This window comes from Zea mays, chromosome 1 (assembly GCF_902167145.1).
Source record: "Zea mays cultivar B73 chromosome 1, Zm-B73-REFERENCE-NAM-5.0, whole genome shotgun sequence".
In the NCBI taxonomy this organism is placed as follows: domain Eukaryota; kingdom Viridiplantae; phylum Streptophyta; class Magnoliopsida; order Poales; family Poaceae; genus Zea; species Zea mays.
The window spans coordinates 301,580,440-301,605,768 of record NC_050096.1 but is presented as its reverse complement, the minus strand read 5'-3'; the positions used below and the strand labels follow the sequence as shown (position 1 = coordinate 301,605,768).

At 44.4% G+C, this 25,329-nt stretch overlaps 1 protein-coding gene and 1 long non-coding RNA gene across 2 annotated transcripts; one reads left to right on the top strand and one right to left on the bottom strand.

The window, feature by feature from the left end:
• Window positions 1-402: 402 nt before the first annotated feature.
• On the bottom strand, window positions 403-2,349 carry LOC109943562 (DIMBOA UDP-glucosyltransferase BX8-like). Its single transcript, XM_020547031.3, has 2 exons — window positions 1,695-2,349; window positions 403-1,511 (listed from the first exon to the last, which is right to left on the bottom strand). Exons 1-2 carry the CDS (start codon window positions 2,203-2,205, stop codon window positions 628-630), a joined length of 1,395 nt encoding a protein of 464 aa, XP_020402620.1. The 5' UTR covers window positions 2,206-2,349; the 3' UTR covers window positions 403-627.
• A 19,090-nt stretch (window positions 2,350-21,439) lies between these two features.
• On the top strand, window positions 21,440-22,041 carry LOC103644276 (uncharacterized). Its single transcript, XR_002266898.1, has 3 exons — window positions 21,440-21,569; window positions 21,636-21,880; window positions 21,957-22,041. It is a non-coding gene; the product is annotated as an uncharacterized lncRNA (long non-coding RNA).
• The last annotated feature ends 3,288 nt before the right edge of the window (window positions 22,042-25,329 follow it).

Below are 25,329 nucleotides of genomic sequence, written 5' to 3'. Positions count from 1 at the left end.
CGAGGCTACGGGCTTCAGCGTTAGAGGGGTCGCCGGACGGGGGCATGCGGAGGATGGAAGGGCGGTGCGGCATGTAGAGGGCGGACGCAGCTCCTGTGGATCGCAGGCGAGCCGTGATCGTCGGGCGCAGTGTCACGGCGAGGATTGGGGGAGGGGGGACGCCGGACGACGCGTTTGGACGCTCAGACTCTCTTCAAAGGTGGTCGCTAGCGCCCCCCTCCCCTCTCTGTGACGGCTATAGAAGTCCCCCTTCCGCTTCAACGGTGCCCCTACCGCTGCTACAGTGGTAGCGGGTGGTGGGTGTGCACGCTAGATGAAGGGATACCACAAGCGTTCCCCTTGTCTCGGTTTGTGTGTACAGAAGTATTTATTAGTTGGAAAAAATTGATAATAGATGGTGAATAGATAAAGAAAATATATTTTAAGATTATAGTGGGGTATAGAGGAAGGATTTAGGGGAAACCGTTGTACAGGGTGGAGATATAGGGGGAAGAGAACGCTGACGTGGCCCGTGAGTGGGATATAGAGGGAGAAATTTAGGAGTAATCGTGAACACAGTCTCACATACGGTGTTTGTAGAGTGGTAGAGATTTCCAAATAATTTCGTGATACGTGGTGGTACGAATTTTAGAGTGACATCATGTGCGTGAAGAGCTTGTCAACGGCAAGACACGACGACCCGCCCTCGGCGGTGCACTCCGCTGCCGCCTTCTTCAGCTCGCCGGCTCTCGTCCTCATCTGTGCGCCGTCCTCGTGAGTCATGAGCCGGAAGATGGCCGCCTCGACGCTGCCTCTCTCGATGTTGCCGCCCACCTCGATGCCCACCCTCCACGCATGCTCCACGTACCTCGTGTTCCCCATCTGGTCGCCGAAGTAGGGGCTGCACAGCATCGGCACCCCGTCGCAGATGCTCTCCACCGTCGAGTTCCACCCAGCGTGCGTCCAGAACCCGCCCACGGCGCGGTGGCCAAGCACGTCCTCTTGCGGCGCCCACGTCACCACCATCCCGCGCCCGTGCGTCGCAGCCCCGAACCCCTCGGGGAGCTGCTGCTGGCGGTGGTCCGCGGGCCCGGAGACCATGCCCGGCCGGACCACCCAGAGGAACGGCACGCCGCTGCCGGCGATGCCCCACGCCGTCTCCACCAGGTCCCGCGCGCTCATGCAGGCCACGCTGCCGAAGCTCACGTAGAGCACCGACTCGGGCGGCCACGCGTCCAGCCACTCCAGACAGCTCCGGTCCGGGAGCAGCAGGCTGCTGTCGCCGGCGGGGGAGAACTTGTGGAGCGGGCCGATGTCGAACACAGGCACGGCGAGGTCGCGCCGGAGGCCCTCCAGCTCGCGGCGCTCCAGCGCGTCGAACGTGTTGAGTATGAGGCCCGAGGAGGTCTTCACCGCAGCCGTGGCACGGGTGATAAGCTCGCGCGCCAGGCCGCCGCCGTCCTCGCCGATGACTAGCAGGTCGCGCACCCGGTACGGCGGCAGCTCCAGCACCGGCATGTCACGCTGCGACTCTGCATCCATGAGCAAGCGAGGTGCACGTTGATCCAAGAAAGCATCAAGCGTAGTGTGTGTGTGTGTGTGTGTGTGCTACTGTGCTCCATGGGAGTACTAGAAAGTAGTCAATAAACGTGTGTGGTGGTATGTGGACACTGGGCACAGGAGCAGAGAGCACACGCGCATGCATGCTGCCTTGCCTTGCACGGGGAGGTAGCCTTTCTGGAAGAGCATCGGGTACGCGAGGAAGCACGCACAGCAGGCGGCGCTGCCGGTGCGCAGCGCCAGCGTGGGCACGGAGAGCCTCGCGGCCGCCTCGAAAATCGGCAGCAGGTGGGCGTCGGCGACGAGGCACGCGACGGTGTCCCTGGAGTACTCCTCCAGGACAGAGGCCAGGCGGTCGCGGAAGGCGGCCTCGCACGCGCGGCCCAGCTCCAGGATATGAGCGACGACGTCCTCGATGGCGACCGGCACGGGGCTGCCGTTGGGGACGGGGACGAAGCGGTACTCCGGGTGGCGCGCCGGGTCCGGGGCGTTTAACTGGGTGTGGAACACGGTGACGGCGAATCCGCGGGCGTGGAGGAGGCCGGCGAGCCGGAACATGGGGTTGATGTGGCCCTGGTACGGGAGCGGGAACAAGAGCACGTGCCGGCGTCGCCCGACGTGGACGGCGTCGCCGGCGGCCATGGTTGGCGCTGCTGGTGGCGTCATGTCTTTTGCTGCTGCCCGAGCTCTAGTACCTCTGTGCGTGAATGTGGCTGATGTGCAGAGCTTTGCTTTCCCCGGATTAAACCTCGCGGAGACACGTCGAGGCGGTCGAGCATGGAATTATACTGGTTCCTCTGACGCCAGTCCTGCCTGAGATTACAACGAGACTCGCCCCCTTCTAGTTCTCGAAGGAGCTGCAAAACCACATCATCAATCGACGGACGGGCGCCGTGCACGTGCCATCGGAACGGAGGCCTGCAGCAGCTAGCATGCAACAAGCGCCGACGGGCGACGACCACACGTGCCACGTGTACAGCAACGACCGTGGCTAGACGTGGTGGTGCCCGTTAACTGTGTTGAATAACTGCGTTACTGCGAACGGCTCCCATCCCTGCGGTCAGCAATTTAGGCGGGAGAATATGTTGAAGACCTATCTTTCTTCTCAAAACCACGATAAAGAACACACTTAGACACATGATGTATGTTTGGACCTCGGTTTTCTTTCTCTTCTGTATTTTATATGAGAGTTACATGTTCTATATATAGAGACGTGATACCCCTCAGATGCATATTCGGTATTTGCCCACATAACCCTTTATTAGCGTTTTTCAATACTTCTCCTTAGACAAATATCGTGACCAACACATGACTCGTTAAAACTTCCAAAAACCCAGCGAGAAAAATGTGAAGAAAGAGCACATGGTGACGCATATTGCTTTTGCAATTTGTTGCCTCGTTAAAAACTTTATGTGAGAAACTTCGGATAAAACTCACTAAGGAAAAAAATAGTACAACAACTGTCATCAGGACAGATTTCGATCTTCTAGATCTGGATTTCATCGAATCTTCTACAAGGGTTAACATTAGAAATATGCTTCCCTGGTCCTTGCAAAACTATCTCAATATGGTAAAACACCTCCTTCTGTAAATATATGCACATAGAGATTTAGCAAATGAATTGTATATTGTTGTAAAGATTATTTCGGGAACTTTAGCTTAACTCACCTCTAGGATATATGAGGCCTGCCCGGAGATGGTCGGAGACGGGGAGGATGGGCCAGGGATGAGGCTCGCCGGAGGCGCCGGAGTTGAAGTCGTCGGCGGTGGTACAGTGGGAAGTGAGATGAGTGAGAGAAGGAAAGGAGAAAAAGAAAACAGGCGTTGTTTCGTGATATGGGTGTCGGATTTTGCCGAGTGCCCACGATATGTCACTCGGCAGATTTTTTATTTTAAAAATTGCTTTGTCGAGTGCCCACCTAACAAGCACTCAACAAAGATTATTCTAATTTTTTTAAAAAAAATCTTTTTCGAGTACCCTCCAGAAGACACTCGGCAAAGAATTGTCGAGTGCTCCTTTGACACTCGGCAAAATATATTTTTATTCTTTTTTCACCATATTTTGTTGGTGTATTCCTACAGTATGTAGACCCACATATTTAATTTTGACACAATTATCAAAGTGTTTGCTATAACTATCGGATTTAGTTCGTTTAATTAAATTTCTTCGGATAATTCATATTTGAACTGCAAGTCACTCGAAAAATGGAAAACGGTAAATACAAAAATGATATTCATATTATATGGCACAAGTTACGTCCTATTCAGGAACAGGTCAGAATTTTCGAGCACCATGCTCATAAAACATGATCATGAACTTGCGATGAAATTGTTTTACAATTATATAAAACAAAAACAAAGTTAGAAAATCATGAAACTTACCAAACGTGCATGGTGTGGTGGTGACAGTGGGCACAACACGTGTGTCGAGGCTACTACCTACGATCGCGTGAGGGAGCGCCATGTCTGGGCGCATGCGGTGTTGGCACGATGCAGCGACGTAGTCGGCATTGTGTTTCTTCCTTCCCCGTGAACAGATCGTCGCGCACGGATCGTAGTCACAGTCTGTGTATAATAACAGATCAAGAACTGAAAGGGAAATGTGCCCTTGGGCCATTTCTAAGTATTTTGGTGATTGAGTGCCAACACAAGTGCTTTTGTGTTAATCTATGCAAAATGGTGGACAAAGTGCAAATCAAGTCAAAAGGTATGTTTCTAGACTTAGTACATTGTTTTATGGACTAATGTATTATGTCTAAGTGCTAGAAACAGGAGAAATCGAATTGGAAAAGAGATGACTTTGTTCAGCCAAAGTCTGCTCGGTCTGGGTGCACCGGACAATGTCTGGTGCGCCAGGCTGGCTCTGGCGAACTTGCTGCTCTCGGGACTTCGATGGCGGTGTACGACTATAAATCACCGAACTGTCCGGTGGTGCACCGGACTGTCCGGTGAGGCGTTCACAGGCGAAGTCGTCGGCCTCGGGAAGCCATCAACGGCGTACGACTATAATTCACCGGACTGTCCGGTGAGCCAACGGTCAGCCGGGGCAACGGTCGGCCGAGGATTCCGCGCGTGACGCGTGGCCGAGCCAACGGTCACATTGGAGCACCGGACTGTCCGGTACGCCAACGGCTCTGGATCTGCAACGGTCGACTGCGCCATAGAAGGAAAGAAATCCGCACCGGACTGTCCGGTGCGCCAGTCGACAGAAGGCAAGAATTGCCTTCCTACAATGCTCTCAACGGCTCCTAGCTGCCTTGGGGCTATAAAAGGGACCCCTTGGCGCATGGAGAAGACATCCAAGCATTCTTTGAGCATAGTTGATCACTCACACTTCGTTATTGCGCACTTATTCGACATTCTTAGTGATTTGAGCTCCGTTCTAGTGAGAAACTCGTAATAGTCTCTTGAGCTCAAGTCTGGGTCTTGTGTGTGCGTATTTGTTGTGATCTTTGTGTCTTGTGTGAGTTGCTCATCCCTCCCTTACTCCGTGCTTCTTTGTAAACTTCAAGTGTAAGGGCGAGAGGCTCCAAGTTGTGGAGATTCCTCGCGAACGGGATATAGAAAAGCAAAGCAAAACACCGTGGTATTCAAGTGGGTCTTTGGACCGCTTGAGAGGGGTTGATTGCAACCCTCATCCGTTGGGACGCCACAACGTGGAGTAGGCAAGCGTTGGACTTGGCCGAACCACGGGATAAACCACTGTGCCATCTTTGTGTTGATCTCTTGTGGTTATTGTGTTTTGTTAAGAACTCCTCTCTAGCCACTTGGCGATTATTGTGCTAACGCTCAATCAAGTTTTTGTGGCTTAAGTTTAAGTTTTACAGGATCACCTATTCACCCCCCCCTCTAGGTGCTCTCAAAAACAGTAACCATACTGCTCGATTGCGTAGAGGGAGAATCGAAGCTGTCGTGTAGGACAACCTGGCTAGGTCGAGAGACCTGCCGACTTGATTGAGAGTTGTAGCGGATCTGATCCCACATCATCGTCGAGGTAGAGCGCGTTGATGGCGTGTTGAATAACTATGTTACTGTGTATCATCATATCAACTTCCTTTCCTCCCGTCAACAGTTTAGGCGCGAGAAGATGTTAAAGACCTGTCTCTCCTTCCCAGAAGCATGACGGAGAACACACGAGACACAAGATTTATGGTTCGGCATTTGGCCTCTTTCTCTTATCTATTATATACGAGGGGGTACATGTTCTATATATAGAGACGTTATACCCATCAGAAGCATATTCGATATTTGCCCACATAATGTTTCTCAACAACCCAAACTCAAAGGGTGCTAGTTTGGGGGCCAGGGAATTATAGTAACTTGAGGGGGCTAAAACCCCTTTCCTATTCAACTCTTCCAATCCTCACTAATTCTCTTGTTTCCAAACTAGCTATAAAATTTTGCTCTATTAAGATATAGATTTAATTTATATATCCATAGAATTATTGTTAATGGATTAAAAACAAAACACGACAGGTACGTAGGCATTGATTTTGTTTTCATACACTATCCATACCCGTAAACATGTCTCATAATGCTACTAATAGAATACGTTCTAGTTAAAACAAACTACTTATAATAAACTTTAAGCTAAAGTTAGTTATCACTTATTTCTTTTTATACTTGCTTATTAATATATTGACTATTATTTATATGATAAATTATTTTTCATGTTGATGATAATGGGCATAAGAAATTTGTTGGGTACTCAAAAATCGTATAGATATGAGTTTGAGCAAAATTTTATATCCGTCGTAAGTACAGATTCTTTTAGGGCTAGTTTAGCAATCCTATTTTTAAGTGATTTTCATTTTCCTAAAGAAAATTAGTTTATTTTTTCTTTGGGAAAATAAAAATCTCTTGGAAAATGGTGTTTATCGGGTGTGTTTTTTCTAGATAGGTATACTTTTAGACAAGAGATAGACGACGATTTTTACGCATATTGCCACATCTAAATTTCGTGCCGATCTGACGTCGAGGTCGGGTTCGGCCGCACACGGAAACCTCCAACACCGCATGCCTTAATGGCCACACGCACAGCCATGACAACCGTTTATGGGCAGGCACGTCTTGGCGTCATCTGCTGCACTGCTACAACTCTTCGACGCCGGATCGGCGAGCTGTTTGGAAATAAAGTTTTTTAAAATCATAGTTTTTTTTAAAAAAATACTATAGTATACCTTAGTTATGATGATATATTGGTTTAAAATACTACGGTTTTAAAAACTGAAGTCCAGATCTAAGTTTAGAATACCTCAGGACAAGTACAGTGTTTGTAATATTCCCGTTTTGAAAACAGAGATTTTAGTTAAATTACCAAACACCATTCTATATATAGTACTGCAATATTTTTCTAAAATTGTGGAAAAAACTTGAGCACCAAACGCCCCTATGTTACGGCCGGGACACGGGTCATCGCCGCCGGTGTAGTCGTGGCCGGCCTTGTGACGATCGGCCGGTCTGGATAAGTCTTGGGCCGCAGCGACAGCAAAGATAAGATGCCGACGGCGGTGCTGCACCGCACCGCTTGCATGGCGGGTGATATTTTCCCCATGTGCGCAGTTGAGGACAGTGCAAGGGAGAAGAGTGCCGGACAAGCAGGAAATCTGATCGTATCAGATCGAAGCAAAGCAGAGAGCACGGACGTTCGCAGTGGTGGGAACACGAGTTTTAACGCCAAAAAAAAAACCACACCAAAACGTAGCAGAAGAAAATCGGCGTCGCCCAGGCAGTGGCAGCCGACGTGATTCGTTAGGCTGCCTACTCCCTGCAGCTGGGCCTACGTACATTCCTCCCAATCGATCCAGTGGCCGCCCACTCTCCCGTCATGAGATGAGACCCAACCCAACTAGTACACGAGTTTCGGAGCTCTACACTTCCTCAGGCCCAGCTGGCGCACCAGCCCTGCGAGCTGGAGTCAGACTCAGACATGCATGCGAACGCACGCACACGGGCCCACGCAAGTATCTCTTTTTCTCTCCCGACAGGACACTCACAATCTTTTGTCGGGTGGAAAGAGTGTGATTACTAAAACCCTGACTATTTTTGCGTTTCCGGGTAGTACGTACTAGTACCAGTGCTAGCATAGAGCAACGTGCACAGTGCCATTCTCAAGGTACGTTTGCTTTGCTTTCGATGACCTACCTCGTACGGCCTCGTGAAGCTGTCCGTCCGTCACAGAAGATAGCTTGAGGAAAAATAGACTCCACACCACACAGGTTGGAAACGAGAGGAGGGACACGACGGGAGGGACAGACAGCGTTGTGCCCCAGTGGCCCGCGGGGACGGACGCCTGGGCCACGTTACGCTGCCGCCGCCGTGCTCCCCACGGCCGCGACGCCCGCCTTTTCCCCGTCACCCCCTGATCGCTGATTCGCCGATACTGGCAGCTTTTCTCCGTCGTAGAAAAAAAATATATATGAGGAGGCCATGGCCATGAGGGGGGTATCAGTTCTGGTCTGGGAGGCACCGAACGAACGACAGCGATCTCTCTCTTGTTTTTCTTTTGCCTTTGCCTCCCCTCCTTTTTCTAGTTTTCTTCTTCCGTGTCCTGGGATTGGGTTTGGCATGATAAAGCGCATGCCTTGCCCCCCCGAGGTGTCGTAGCTGCCGGAGCCGGAGAGCCACGTTGGGTGGTTGGGTGGTTGGTTGGTTGGTTTACCATGATCTGTCGATACGCATCGGAAGGGCAACGGGAGGGGGTGGGCACTGGGCAGCCGGCAGGAGGACAGCGCGGTCTGCCTTGCCTGCCTCTCCCAAGGGCAACCCAGTTCACTCCTCCTGTAGCCCTGTCGTCGTTCATGTCTCCATCCATCCAATCCACGTCGTCGTCGTCGAACATCTCCCAAGGGCATGGCAGGGCCTGGGCATACTCCGGCTCATGCACGCACGCACGCACAAGCCTGCGATGCGATGCTGCGAACAATTCGCCTGTCCTGCTGTCCGCACGTAGTACTGCTGCTGCTGCCGCTGCCGCCTCACTGCTCTGTTCTAAACGTCAACGCTGCGGCGGCTAGTGTCCACTCCGTGGCCTGGCCTTTTGGCAGCCACGGCGCGCGAGTGATGAGGCCCCTCGTGCGTGCGTGCGTGCGAGCACGAAGTCCCCCCGGCCCCGGTGTCGGGACAGGGCAGCAGCACAAAGGCCGGACGGCGCCACTCCCTCCCTCCCCCGTGCGCGCGGTCGCGTCGTGGTACGGGACTACGGGGGTGCGCGCGCCGTAGCCCGAAAGGAAGGACGGACGGCCGTCACGTCGAGCGCCGAGGAGAGCAGGGGCCTGGGACAGGCGGCCAAAACATCTTGCCCCTCCCGTACGTACCTTCGGAACGGAGCCAGGAAGGGCCAAATGGCGTTCCATGCCCCTCTTCAATTTGAAAATGGATACTTATTTGAATATTAATTTTTAATCTTTTTTATTGTGAATAAATATAATATAGAATCTATTATTGAGCTAGTAATAATTTATAAAAAGTAAACCTCAAAGATATCGTATAACTTCTCAAACAAGAGATATAAAATTCAGATATAATTCAAATACAGGTACAAATATTTTTTTTCACCTTTTATTGTAGAGATGAAATAGTGTATAACAATTTATGTAAAATTTTATTCTTATTTTTAATAATATGCTTATAACATAAAATAAGATTAGCATCAAATTTTATAGATATTTTTTTAGAAAAATATTAAATTTGTCTTAACAATTTAATATTTGCGAAGTCCATCCCGTCGTCGTTCATCGCCGCCTCCATCGATCTTTGCGGCTCTATCATAGTTGTCAGTTTGACGTCATGGCTCTTGACCCCTCTATTTCTATGGTTCTCTCTCTTTTAGATTAAAATCCAACGTCTAACATATTCTTCTTCTCTAATGGTCCAGATCTACATCACCATTGGTCGTGCCATGCCATGCTTCCCGTTTGGCCATGTTTAGTCTTCTTGTCTTCGTCTACATCCCTCTTGAATCTTGGTCTAGCCTCTCTAGTCTCATATGATTTGAAACTTTCGTTCCGTACATCATTTGTGTTCACGGTTGACGGTATCGATGCTCCTGTCTAGCATAGATCATCCTAGATATGTTCAACTTTCACTCCAGTCCCTAATTGAACCATAACCCTAGGTCCCTAAATATACAAGTTTTCATTGTTTTTTAGTATAAATTGACCCCTTCTCTCTTGTCACATGCATAACCCCGCATGCTAGAGCCAGGGGTGGTAATCGATTGTGATCCAAATGCTTCTTCATAACATAGTAGGGCCTTAAATAAATTTTAGTTCAAAAATAATAGAAATAGGGTCCGATCCGATCCTTAAACCTTATAGTGTAAAATTTAGAGTCTATTGTCACCCCTAACTAGGTCACCGGTACAAATCCTACCTCCATGGACCATGAGCTTATAGTGTTGACCAACCAACAGATGACGTGTCGGTTGACAGGGAGGACTTGTTTGACGTCACCAATAAGGCTCTAAGACCTATGTCGGTACCATGTAACTGGACTAACCTCTCCTACCATGTCAAAGCGAAATACCCGTGTACTTACTTGTAACTGCGCACTAAGGAAGTGAGTTTGTCGGGCTAGCCCAAGGGCCAGACCCATCTGACTAGACCATTGGCCTTGGGACTACTTCCCGCTCAGGGACAGTTCTGGTGTCGTCATGTGTCACAGTGATGAAAATGCTCAAGGACTATCGCAATGAGTTCAGACTTCCACATGTACCATCCGGGCCCCCGCGCAGGGTCTTGAACCTCCACATATGCCATCTGAGCCCCTGCTAAGGGGCCCATGATTGCAAGCCAGTATGTGCTCTTGGTCCCTGCTCTCCACTCAGGTAAAGGTCCGGTGCTACCATGTGGCCCGTGGCGCGTGGCACAAGCCTTCGGCTGGAAGCAAGCTCGTCGCTCGCATTCATCAATGCAAACGGCTGAGGCGTGCCCTGCTGTGCACAGGGCATGGGTAGGCTCGAACGACCGCCCCACGTGTTACCAAGGCGGGTCATTGTGTGTCAGCGCCGCATGCATGGGTCGCACAGTAAGCCATGTGTTACCGAGGTAGACATTTGTGCCTCGGCACCGCGTGCATGGGCAGCGCCCATCATATGACCCATAGTTGACTTGGGCAACACACCCTCTACGCATCACCGATCGAAGGTGACAACTCGGGGCTATCAACCATAACTCCTGCAAACGTCAGCAAGGCCGGCTCCTACGTACGTCAGCAAGGCCGACTATCAACCATAACTATATCGGTGGACCACCAGTTGGGACTCAACGCCTATGTACGTGCCCCCTTGCACTATAAAAGGGAGGGCACATGTGAAGCACACACACAAGCTCTCTCATCATCACCCAGACTCTCTTGGACTCATCTACGCCCACACTTAAACTCTCAGCCATACAACTCATATTGGACGTAGGGCATTACAACCTCAGTGACGATATGGTATCAGAGACAGAGGCTCTAATAGACCAATGAATGATAATATCTTTAGACAAACAACTTCTAGAGATATAGAAATATACTTCAAAGACATACATGCTAAAACCATTGAAAAGTACTTCGAATGCAAAGACTCGAGTAGGACATTTGCTAGTGCTTTGCTTCATGCGGCAAACATTCCTATTGGTACAGAAACTAGTAGCATGGAAGATGCGCCGGTGCCGTAGCACACAGAGTATAGTATCATGTACTCATACTACTCTAGTAGCCATGCGTCGCGTGTCGCGCCATGGGATGGTGCTATGCCCGACGATGCGTTGTTGATATGCTGATGTCCAAACGTGCCGCCCGACCCGGCCCGGCCCGGGCACGTGCTCGGCCCGACCCAATAGAGGTGTGCCAGGCACGGCACGGGCAGCCTAAGGGTCATGTCGGGCTTACCCGGCGTGCTGGCCCCTGGGCCCAGGCACGGCCCGATAGGTATTCGGGCGGGCTGGGTCGTACCATTGTACTGGTCAGCCCAGTGGTACAGGGCCGGATCTGACCCAAAAATCATAGAAAATCACATATACAATTATATAACAGAATTTACAACAAACACAAAAGATGACACAAGAAATATATTATTGAGTTGTTCGTGCAATGCTGCCTCATTAAAAACCTTTCTAGGTAAAAACTCACACCTCGTGAGAAAACCCTAGGAAGGAAAAAAGAGTGCAGCCAGCTCAAATTTATAATGTATGAAGGCATGCAACCATGTTCATAGTTAAATACAACAATTCACAAGAGATAGAGATAAAAGGATAAGATTACAAGTTACGATAATTCACTCTTGAGCCATTGACTGACTTCCTTGTTGTCCTCCGTTATTGTTTAAGCTTTCAAGGACATATTCTATTTCTAGTGCGTCCTTCTCAAGATTGTGTTGCATGTGTAAATCTGCTAACTCCCAGTCTTTGATACATGATAGAACCTCCACCATGTCCGGTGTGAGCCGTCGACGACGTTCCTCAATCACCCTGCCAACCAAACTAAAAGTAGATTATGAAGATATAATAGAAGCAGGAACTGTCATGACATCCTTAGCTAGCATAGATAGAACAGGGTAAGTAAGTTTATACCCATGCCACCAATCCAGAATGCTAAAACTGTCATCAAATTGATTGACAGTATCACTATCAAGGTATGCAGATAGCTCAGACTAAGCAGTAGTAGGCCAGGAAGAAATATATGCAACATTACTACCAGAACCAGATCTCCTACCACTACTAATACCATCATCACCATATATGTCATCCCAGGCAGATTTGTTCTTACCCTCAGTTGTGGATGATGGTTCATGTACATGTAAGCGCACATCACCGAACTTTGTTTCATAAACCTGATAAAGTTTAGTTAACCCTTTCCTCACATCCTGAGGAAGTCTAGAATAATCTGTACCAGTAAAACCAGATAGGCGCAGTAGAGCTTTATGAAAACCTCTCATCTTAGCTCTAGGATCTAGTATGAAAGCAAAAGCATATAGAATGGGTATATCTCTCTAATATTTGAAATATTTATCTTTCATATGAACAACAGCTTGCCTCAGTAGTGTATCATTTTCAAAAGCATTCAAGTGTCTAACAATTTTAAGTATTTGATGCAACATTAATGGAGCAGTTGGATAATAAAGACCAGACAAAATAACAGTAGAATCATAGAACAATTGAAGAAATGATAACAGTTTCTCAGCAACATACCAGTGGTTGTTAGTTAATAAAGGGGTACCATCAGATGACAAAGTATAATTAGTTTGGATGAAGACAGAAAATGTGCTTCTGTGTGGCATAAGGTGTTTCAGCATTAAAAAAAGTTGAGTTCCACCTAACATCCATATACACACCAAACTTTCTAGGACAAATACCCATGCTTAAACAGTAACTCTTGTATGCAACAATTCTTTGGTTTGATGAATTCAAAAAAGTTTATGGCAGTTCTAAAGTCCTCAAGTTAATGTTTTACTCTTTTCAAACCTGACTTTACTATTAGATTAATGATGTGACATGCACAACGTTGATGCAAAAGAATGGAAGACAATTCATCTTCATCAACATCAGTTAGAGTTCCAAGATAACCAGAAAACAATGGTTTAAGATAATGCATAGCAGTTTGATTAGAGGAAGCATTGTCAAGAGTAATAGCAAATATTTTATCACATAAACCATACTCATCAGCAACCATGTTAACACGTTCTGCTATATTATTTCCAGAATGTTTCACATCTATGAGCCTAAGACCAATCAACCTTTTTTCTAGCTCCCAATTCGAATTCACAAAGTGAGCAACAACAGAAATGTAGTCCTCTTTAGCTTTACCATTCCAGATATCAGAAGTTAGAGCAACTGATGAAACATATTTAAATGACTCAATAAGCTTAAGCACACATTCATTGTAAAGCTTAATTAGATCCCTAGCTGTTGTTTGCCTAGAAGACTTCACAAATTTAGGATTATGTGCTTTAGTAATGTACTCTTGAAAAGCATAGATTCACCAAACCATAAAGGCAAATCCTCTCTAGCTATCAAACGACATAATTCAGTTCTAGCAACAGCAGGAGAGTGTTCCCATCGAACTAGAGAACCATCAGGATTGTACTTAAGAAGAGACTGAACAATGCCACTACGTTGTTGTTCCTTTTTAGCAGTGCAATTATGCCGAAGCAAATGGCGAGTCCCACAACTAGATTTAGCACTGAAGGTCTGCTTACAGTATTTGCAAAGGGCACCATACCTTACCCTCTTACCATTGACGAGATTAGTCAGCTCCTCAAAGTCATTCCAGACTTTGGATATCTTCCTTGAGGCATTGGCACCCATGCTACCACTAGTACTAGTACCAATACTGCTTCCATCAGCAGCAGTGGGGCTAGTTGAGCCTATACCTGTACCGGCACCAGGAGCATCATCGTTGCCGATGCCGATAAAGGCCCTTGCATCCTGCTCCTCGTTATGTGGCTCAAGTCGGTACTCCTCCTCAGCGGCCGGATCCAGTTCCATGGTGACCACGGCTCCTCAACAACTGCGTGGCACCGTAACAAGACCGATACCTCCATTCAAAGTTCATACACAATGAGAATGACCTCAACATACTAACATCAATCAACAGAACATAGATTTATTTACCTACCTAACGCAATCGGAGCACCGAAGTCACCTACTGGTCGCCAACCGAGGATGAGGAACACCAGAGCATATGAGGATTGAGGAACACCAGAGCATGTAGTATTAAGGATTTAGGGTTAGGTAGGAATGTAGGATTAGGAAAACCAGAGCAGGGAGCACCGGACTCGCGCAACCGAGGAGTCGATCGAGCACGGGAAGCCAAGTAACCAACACAGAGCGGATCTGGGGACTTATCGGATTTTAGATCTGGGGAGTGGGAGCACCGTCACGGCGCAACGCAACCAAGTAACCAACACAGAGCGAGTTTCGGAGGTCCGAGAAGCGAGCGAAGGAAGAAGCGCAGAAGGGGGAAGGAGACTGGTGAGCAGAGCGGATCAAACACGAGACTTACCGGTGAGGCGGTGGCCCACGTCGATGACTTACCGGTGAGCAGGGCGGATCGAGCACAAGAGGAAGAGATCTGGGGCATGGCTGCGTGGGGAGCAGCGGAGCACCGCCACGACGCCACCGACACCGCTGAGGAGCACCGCCGTTGTGCGAAGCGAGCGAAGGAAGAAGGGGATTAGGGTTAGGGGAACGACGCTGCAGAGTGCGGACTGGGGAGCGGTCGAGCGGATACACTACTAGAAAACCCCCCTTGTATGTACGTTTTAGTTGTAGCGCACACAAAAGCGTCTCTACGGCGGTACATAAAGACGTTATTTGAAACAATTTTAAGAACGCATCAAAATGTTACGGTATTTGACACGCTTTCAACGTGAAGAGATACCTAAACACAATTTTTAACACGCTATTAAAATCGTATTAGAATGACACGAAATTAGACACGCTTTCAATCGTCAGTAACCTATAGACACGTTGCAAAACACGTATTAAAATCATCTATAGGAACCTTAAGACGCTTTTTGATATGCAATTAAAAACGTATAAAAATGACATAGTTAGACATGCTTTCAATACGTGACTAACATGAAGATACGTCATAAAGCGTATCGAATAACCGTTCTTAGCCACATAGAGATGTTTTTTATGTGATAACGAAATATCTCTAGTTGATATGAAATTAGATACGCTTTTAACCGTTACTACTTGAAGACACGTTTTAATGTGTATTAGCAATTTATCCTTAACCATGTAGAGATGTTTTTGGTGTAAAATTTAAAACATGTAACCTACCGAGGTATATTAGTCACCATAGTTGTTGTGTGGTATATCTTCCACTAGAGCTAACGTGGCATATATTATAGGAGGCTAAAACAATGTTAACATTAATTGTGTTTAGCTAGTGTATGTTGTATAGGTCTAATAAAGGCATAATAATAATAATAATAATAATAATAATAATAATAATAAATCAGAAAAAAATATGGTCATGCCCACTTGAAATGGGAAAAAGTATGGTCACTCATTCGATAATAATAAATAGAAAAAGCGCCTGATTTGGGCACACTCATAACCAGAAAACATCAAAGCTAAGAATAATTAAATAAGCCATGTTACAAGTCTCATGGGTTGTAGTATTTAATCAAATAGGAAAAATTTGTACACTAAACAACATTAACCCAACAAGTTAGCACCTCCTATCTAAAGTAACACATATTAGTTCATTCTGATTCACAATGCAACTAAAAAACCCACAATATTCTTTTATAGCATTAGATGACCAGAAAACCTAAGCCTTGTCTAACTTTCTTCATCGAGTTATACACCCATGTCAAAATTATCTCTTGGGCTAACTCTCACCACAGTGTTCCATGGTTCAGCTTTTGGGTTTTGGACATAAAAGACTTGCTGAATTTGTGATGAAAATACAAAAGGATCATCATCTAGTTTATCACCAGTGTGTATTTTCCGGAAAAAATTCACATGACTGTATCCGAACTCATCTTGTCGCAACCCAGCTTTATGATGAACATCATACCATTCACACTTGAAAAGCACTACCTTGTAGTTTGCATATGACAATTCAACTATATCTAATAATCTACCAAAATAATTAACCCCATCATCAGCAATGTTGACCACACCACTGTTTTGTGTCAACCGTGCAGCCTCACGACTCAAAGTGTGGAACCTCAAACCATTAATAATGTAACCACTATATGTCACTCCATATCTGTTTGGTTTTGCAGCCAAAGCTCGGACCTTTGTCGTGATCCCTGTTCCATCGCCTAATATAACCTGTATATAAGGAAAAACGCTCACGTACATTTCTTTTATTAGTTCTATGCCAAATTTGCAACAATTTTAGATGTACAGACCTTTTGCTCCAACCAGTCAGGAAAGTGTTGATCCATCAAATTCTGAATGGAGGAAGGTGTTTGATTAATTGAGGGATGTAATTTTCTTTTCTCCTCATCCAAGAATTCTCTACAACAATAGTATCAGTGTCATGTCAGCAAATAACAGTAAAAAATAAATACAGGTTACTGGTTATAATAAATGTGATGTTGTGTGTTTTAGAAATACTGAATGCACCTGCGGAACTCTTCAAGTTCATCACAATGCCGCAACACATATCGATGAGCCTGAACAAGAAGCTTCTTATCAAGGTTGACGACAGTACTCTTTCCAATAGGTTCACCAGCAGTATCAAACAAATACATGTTTGTTATTTCATCAGATGGTCCAGGATTTCTAGATGGCCTTGTAAAACGTGTAGTTCCTTCTATAAATCTGGAACAAAAGGTCAAGCACTCCTCCATGCAATATCCTTCAGCTATTGATCCTTCTGGTTGAGCTTTATTCTTCACAAGTGCCTTCAGCTTAACAAAATATCTAAATGCAATAATTGACACATGTAAGTTAAAACTGAATTATTGATTATCATTGTGCAAATTAATTAAAGTTGACTACATACCTCTCCATGGGGTACATCCACCGGTACTGAACCGGACCGCCCAGTTTAACTTCTTCTACCAAGTGCACCATCAAATGCACACTTACAGTAAAGAATGATGGCAGGAAAATTCTCTCCATATCACAAAGTGTCATCACAATACTGTCTTGAAGCTGCTCCAGCTCAGCAACATCTATGACCTTGGAGCACAACTTCTTGAAGAAGTTAGATAACTGAACAACTACTTTCATGACATCCTTGCTAGGGTAACAAGACTGCAGTGCCACTGGAAGAATGTCATGCAGTAAAATATGATTGTCATGACTCTTTAGTCCAGTCAATGTACAATCTTTCATATTTACACACCTAGATATATTTGATGCATACCCATCTGGAGTCCTGAGGTTCTGAATTACTGAGCAAAAAATCTCTTTTTGGTCTTTAGACATAGTAAAAGGTGCATCAGGAGTTGTTTGCTTTCCTTGAGCATCTACAACAGGATGAAGATCCTCTCGAATTCCATGTTCAACTAAATCTAGTCGGGCATTCAGATCATCCTTTGTTTTATGACAAATATTCAATAGAGTGGCGATAAAGTTGTCACACACATTTTTTTTCTAAGTGCATTACATCTAGATTGTGTCTTAGTTTGTTGTGTTCCCAATATGGTAGTTGAAAGAAAACTGACCTCTTTTTCAGCCAATCTTCTGGTTTCTTCTCCACTTTACCACAACCCCCATCTAATTCCTTCTTTTCTCCCAGTCTTGTACGCTTGCGTTTCTGACCACTTTTATCTTCGACTTTCTTATTCTTGCCTTTCTTCTTACCCACCTTGGATGTTCTCTCCCCTTTCCCTAACACAAACTCTTTGCCTTCCAACATTTTCAAAACTGTAGTTCCACTCATTTTTTCAGGTGAAAGTCCAGTCTCTACCAAGCCATCAAATTGCATCCTTTGCCTTCGGTATTTGTGCTTTATTGGCAGCCAGCGACGATGTCCCATATAGCACATCTTTTTACCTTTCTTCAGGTGAAATGATTTTGTAGCTGGACCACAAGAAGGACATGCATATCTACCGCTCGTGGTCCATCCATATAGGTAAGCTAGTGCAGGAAAATCATTTATAGTCCACAATAATGCAGCTCGAAGAGTAAAATTGTTTTCTGAGGAGGCATCTGGTGTTCTATCTATTCCCGCCCACAAAAGTAATAGTTCATCGATAAGGGGCTGCAAATATACATCTACATCATTACCTGGAGAATTTGGTCTAGGTATGATCATTGACAAAATTAAAGATGTTTGCTTCATGCAGATCCAAGGTGGAAGGTTGTAGGGAACAAGCATTACTGGCCATGTACTGTGCTTTAAATTCTTGTTCCCAAAAGGGTTAAATCCATCACTAGCTAGACCAAGGCGTACATTACGAGCATCTTCTTTAAAGTCAGGATATCTATGATCAAAGTCTTTCCAAGCATCACCATCTGCTGGGTGGCGTAGTTTTCCATCCTTTGTTCGCCCCTCATCATGCCAACGCATGTCATCTGAAGTTTTGGTAGATGAAAATAACCTTTGGATCCTAGGAATCAATGGAAAGTAACGCAACACTTTGGCTGGTTTCCTTTTCCCCTTAGATTTCACTACAGAGGCATTTGAATCCTTCTTATCAACTTTCCAACGAGAGCTCTCACACACGTGACAAAAATCTTGTTTGGCAAAATCACCTCGAAAAAGAATGCAATCTTTGGGGCAAGAATGGATTCTCTCATAATCAAGACCTAAGTCACGGATGATTTTCTTTGCTTCATAGTATGTCTTGGGTAGATTAGCTCCAGGAATACCAGATAGCAGATCCATTAGTCCTGTAAATGATTCTTGTGACCAACCATGTAAGCACTTCAAGTGATATAAGTGGACTAAAAATGACAGCCTAGAATATTTACACCCAGAAGAAAATATTCTTGCATCTGCATCCTTCAATAAGCTTGCATATATATTCTGTTGCCTCCCCAAAGTATCTCCTTCCGCTAGATTCATATTATCCTCAGTGGCATTATGTTCCACATCTACAGATCCAAACTGAATATCATCTGCTTCAGCACCAATTATACTTGCAGCCCTTCCAAATGCAGCCTGCAAGAGTTCTTGCATGTCATCCAATCTTCCATCCTGGCGGTCTCGTATTGGACCTGAATTAGTCAAATTTGCACTGATATTTGGTACATCAGCAAGTTCTATAGATGGCATGTCATATTTTTCACCATGATGAACCCATATAGTATAACCTTTAATAATACCATCACATCTCAGATGTGTCCTGACCTCATCACAGCTGTGGTTGTATCTATTTTTGCAGTTTATGCATGGACAAAGTATCTCGCTACCTTGTGGAAGGTCCCGGTAAGCAAATGCTAAAAACTCCTCAACACCATTTTTGTATGCAGTGTCCAATCTTGATTCTTTCATCCAACTTCGATCCATCAATCTTTATATTATGACCTATTAAAGTTGAATAAAACCCGTAAGCATTTATCCAAACCAGTTTAATTTATCTGTCCAAATCCTTACTAGCAATCTATCAACAACTCCAATCGAAACACAAATTTACTAGAGGGATAGAGAAGGCAGTCAGCAGCACCTCAGCGGTCACTGGTCAGCTGGTTAGCCGCTCAGAGCCTTGGATAGTCAGATCTCAGCAAGCGACGCTCGGGCCTCAGCAAGCCTCAGCTTCTCGGCATCACCCCAGGTACCAGCTGCTGATCCCCACCAATCTGCATGAACTCAACACAGAAAGGGTTCTCATAGTCTACCTTCTCGGCATCACCCCAGTCCCATGCTCGATTTTCTTCAAACACAGCATCACGAGACACCAACACACGTTTTGTGGCAGGGTTGTAGAACCGCCAAGCTTTGCTGGCATGCTCACAGCTCATAGCCGATGAACACCAAGAAGGGGCTGAGAATGAGGTGCTGCAGTTTCAGTTAGCAGACGATGAAATAAGGGAGGATGAAGATAACCGAACTGAAGTGAGAAAATGGGATGCGGCTAAGATAGTACAGGGTGACTTGACAGACGATGAGACTAGTGAAGATGAGCTGCATAAGGATGAAGCATGGGTTTTAGAGGATGGGGGAATCGTCTCTACTGACGAGGGCGACGAAGGTATTGATGAGTCCAACGAAGGGAATTGCACTGCTGATGCAGCCCAGAGGTTGCAGGGAACTGGGATAGCGGAAGAAGTCGATGAAGATACCTCTACCGAAGATGATTTCAGTGGTGAACCACCAGGGTTGGACAATATCATAATATTCGGTGAAGCTGAATTTGACAGTGACAGCGTTCCTCTAGTGTTTAAGGAAAACCAGACTGTTGCTGCACCAGCAACCAAAAAGGTAAAGCCCCTGGTTGATTTGGCCATCAATGCAGAGCATGAGGAAGATCCTAAGGAGCTTGCTGCTACTAAAAAAGTTGTGAAAGAGGTTGACAACAGTGTGCAATCCCTGGATGAATTCATCTTCAAGAAAGGAGCACCAGCCATTTTTCTCGCTGAGGCAGTAGAGGGTTCTATTGTATTCAAGCAAGGAAAACTTTGTTCATGCCTAGCACAACGACATAACCCTGTCAGCAACTACTTATCATGTGGCACAATTGTGTGTGAACAAGAGCATGAGGGATCCTATAGTTTCTGTGGCGCGCTTGTCTTGAAGGAAGGTAGTTCTTATGCTGGGTTAAGTGTGGTTGGGCTACCCTTTTCAAAAGTTGCAGCTGCAGCTGAAGCATATGCTAAGAGGCTTGTTGACTATGATAGAAATGCTGCAACAAGGACTGAAGTTTGTGATGGCCAAAGTGACTACTATAAAATGGAAGGAAACAATTGTCTTTCTGCAAAGGAGGGGTCAGTTCTAAAGCAGCAGCAAGAGGAAGCCGATGAAGCGGCTATAAGCTACCAGGGGAAAGTGATTATTATAATTGATTTAGGGGGTATCGTTCTCATTGGTCTTCGCCTGCAACAGCCACATTTGCTTCTGGCTGTTTCTGTTCTTTCTTCTCTCTTTTCTAACTAGCTATCCACTAAAGAAAACAGCAAGAATAAAAAGCTAGCTATCCAACGAGATTAATACTAACTAGTGAATCTTATTCAGACTAACATGCTGTCCATATGATTTGCTACTGCCACCTGCAATTTCTGCCTGTTCTGAAGGCTGTATTGAACCTGTACATAATCTGATATGTGTTTGCCTATTTTGTTTATGAAAATTATAGAATGAAATGTTTGTTTCTTGCCTAAATTTTGGATAATGAAATTCCTAATTTCTAATCTTAGCTCTTAACTGAGAATGCAATTTCACAAGGCAACTAACATGCTCATCTTTTATTTTCTTGATCTCCTATATGTAATAAGCAGAATCAATCATGACAAGAGGACTTCGAAGATTAAAGAATTTGAACTTTGATGGAGATGGTGCAGAAGCTGCTCAGGAGGAGCACGAAAATGTGGCAGATAATGAGAACAATGAAAGTTTACAGTCCCCTCCTGATGTTGATGGTTTATTAGTCCGCCTGCCACACCAACCTCGAAGTCCAATTAAGATCATATGTAAGTTTCAGGTTTGTTCTTGTATATCTTGGTACAATGTGAAATCTTACATTTTCATATATGCAGGGCCAAATGGAGAGGTTAGACAGATTATAGGGGAATTCACACTTTCAAATTTACTAGCATTACAAGGAGGAAAGGTAATTGTAGAGACAGATGAAAATGGTGTCCCAAATGAAAGGTCAGCCTCCATTCTTGGGCAGCACCTTGGCCATGTAGCAGAAAGCCCAACCTTAGCCCCTTTAGACATCCCAAGATTTGACAATAGCAGGTTTAATTCACACAAGGAACAAATAATAAAGGATGTTGAGGTAATTTTTTGTTATCGGTGCAAGCATGTACCTTCATTTTTTATATATGTACTAACATTTACCTTCCTGTATGTAGCTAAAGTTTGCCTTCCCAAGGCAAACCATACATCTTACAAGGGACTGGATCCTAAGGACAGTTAATAATAGGTGGCGAGCGTACAAAACTAAGTTGAAGAAACAATACTTCAATCGTGACGAGAGAACTCTAGAAGAAATCCTAAGAGAGAAGCCACTTACGACTAATGAACATCAATGGAGATCTCTAGTTGGAATTTGGTAGAGCAACATAAGGTTCCATCTATTTACTCAACACGTTTATATCAATTTTTAATCAAGGAATGTTACATTATTGCTTAATCATTGCCTGTCTTTGCAGAAATTATGTTCCACAAACTCTCGTTGTGCAAAAGAACAGAAGACTGCACACACATGTGGGAGGAAAAGCCTTGCTAGATTAAAAAAAGAGATGGTGATAAATATTCATCCATATTTGTTAAATTTCACTATCATCTATCTGAGGATTGAAATGATAGCCAAATAACTCAATTATGCAGGAAACCAGAACTAAACGAAAGGTTCATAGGATAGAAATATGGGAGGCAGCTCATAAAAAGAAGAATGGTGATACACAACAGAAAAGGCAGAGACACTGATGGTACGTACATTTTCTGGTATAAATGATTTATGCTTGATCTAAAAATCAGCTTATAGTTCCTTAACCTTCCTATATACTTGTTTCAATAGGCTGCATCTTATGAGGAATTTAAAAAAAGGCGAGGGAACAACGATGGTAATCGTCTTTCATCTAAAGATTATAATGAAGTGTTCAATGATATTGTTGCCAAGGATTTCAAAGCACGTGGGTACTATGATGATAAGTACTGGAGTCAAGTACAAGCTTTTCAAGGTTTACCGTTTGTTATTCAAACGGAGGAAGAAAGAAGGTACCAAGAGAAAGTAAATGAAATTGACAATAAAATGGAATCCGTGAGTGGTCTCATGAAGCATTGGCTTACTTTTATGTCAAAAAAGTATCGAGAAGATTTAACCCCAGAGATGAGAGAAGCTTTACAAAATGAAGTAAGCTTGCATTCAACCATGGCCCCCTCCCTCTCTAGAATAAGAGCATATTTTTAACAGTATGTTGGTTCAAATATTTCAGGGTGGTGATAGTTATGACCAATGCACTGAAGATGACAAATCTGAAAATTATGCTGCCAAAGATACGAGTAGCATCCAAGAAGATTCAAATGCTGACATGACCTCTCGAACAAATGAAGTGCATGTATACTTTCTTTATTTCAATTATTAAATACCATTAGCTACTATATAATAATATTCAAGCTCTTGCTAATGGCTTGTAGAACATGGTTCATGTCGAGCAGCAGCAACAACAATCTGTCCATAGAAGTCTTGGACAAACTCAAGTCCATACATCTACACCACAGGAGCAAACACCTTCAAAGGTATGTCCAAGAACTGGATATTCTTTCCAGCTGAGGGTGGGTTCTAGACCTCAATTATACCCTCCACACTTATCTCAACTATACACATACATGTATCTCTTTTGTCCCCTACTGCAGACAGCAAAACAACACAATTAAATACCTCACTGCCACTGCTCCCAAGTTAGTCCAAACTAGATATTTTCCCAGCAGCTAGTGAGGTCTCTAGACCTTCAGTTAAATATCTCTACTTTATCATTATCCAAAATTCGAGTAACACTAGCAGAGAAATCAGCAGGGAGTAAAAAGATCACAGCTAGATATTTCTGCAATTTTGGATCTACAGCTCTTGACTGATCCACCCATCTTCAGCTAGCCATTTCTCTCATTTTCTGAGTAAGACAGATTAATCACTATTAATAGAACTTGTTTATTAGTCCAAGGTCTACCAAGTCTACAGATTTCATAGACCCAAACCTCCTAGAATAGAAGTTATGGCATCCAAAAGTTGACTACAAAATCTGATTACCATTTCTGTTTTCCTGAACCCATTTTCAGCTTTGTTCAGTTGATTCATCCCCTTTCGACAGAGGCCTTTTGGGGTGCCCAAATCTTTCAAATTTACATAATGTCAAGCCAGGGTCCCTTAATAAACTTTGCTTATGGATACAACCTCTCCAACTTTGCTTAAGACATTCTGGCACAAAGCTACACAGAACAGCCCTTACAAGCCCTCAAAGTGGAGCAGACAGACAAGTATTCAGACTTATACAATTCCAAATCTGAAAATTCAGAATTCAGCCACCTAGTCCAAATTTGAGCCACTGTTACTCCTTTTTTTGTGTAGCACCAAACCAATCTTACTTAAAGAAATTTGTTCTCCTATATATGGTCTTCCATTTTGCTATACAGCTCTTGGTCTAAAACCATATGGATTAATCACAACTGAGCTCCAAACAGAGCACCATTGGCTGTTTTTCAGAGTTTCAGCTCTGAACCACTAAGTCCCCAATACACTGACAGTCCATTTTTAGGCAAGCTTTACTCCAAATTTTGCATGGGGTTATGTCAAGCTCACTTAAAGAAAGTGATTCACCAACATACAGTCTTAAATCCCTTTATGGATCTCTCAGCCCAAATACTTAGGGATTAGTCACAAACAAGCACCCAAAACTGCTATCAAACACTAACTTCAGGTTCAGTTACTGTTGTAAGTCTGAAAACTCAGAAATCTGCCAATCAATCTTTGGACTAACTTTTCTACCAATAGCATATAGCTTTGGGGCTATATCACTTAATAAGAATTGTTCTTCTATCATCTCTCTACGAGTTTGGTATAGTGTTCATTAACCACAACCCCCTGGATTCCAAAATATCAAGGCCCAAAGTTGGATCCAAATACTGAAATTCAGCCTCTGAAATCTACTAAGCCTGAAATGCAGAAACTCTGTTAGCTCTACTTTGGACTAATTTTACACCAAGTTCCATATAACTTTAGAGCTAGGTGAATTAACAAAACTTGTACTCCTCATGTGGTCCTATAACTTTGTTATAATGACCATCTTCAAACTGTTTATAAATCAAAAGTTATGAAGGCCCAAAAACAGCTAGTTGATATTATTTTTAGCAAACTTCAAGTCTGATTCAAAACTGAATTAAGCTTTTTACTCCAACTTTTCCTTTAAAACTTGGAATTCTCCATACATGAAAGTTGTTCACTTTCCAAAATCTACAAGTCCGTTTTTGCAAAGTTTCTTGTCACCTGTTGATTTATTGCTCTTTGATTCTGTGTAGTTTTTTAAGAAGTACTGAAGTAGCATGTACTCTGCTTTCATTCAGTTGTTAATCCATCTCATTTAGCCTATATAAACTTAAGTGAAAAGCATTAAAAACTCCTTTTTAGTTTAGTTGCCTAATTAATTAGCTTTCTTTTGCAACTCTAGGGTTCAGTAATTGGTTCCTCTTCGTCTACATTCCCTGTTAAAATCTAATATTTATAATTTT

What these genes read in the sequence shown, in the direction of transcription:
- LOC109943562 (XM_020547031.3), bottom strand. Translation starts at nt 2,205, where the DNA reads ATGACGCCACCAGCAGCGCCAACCATGGCCGCCGGCGACGCCGTCCAC. An exon ending in AGGCTACCTCCCCGTGCAAG is followed by an intron (nt 1,512 to 1,694) that starts GCAAGGCAGCAT and finishes TCATGGATGCAG; the next exon opens with AGTCGCAGCGTGACATGCCG.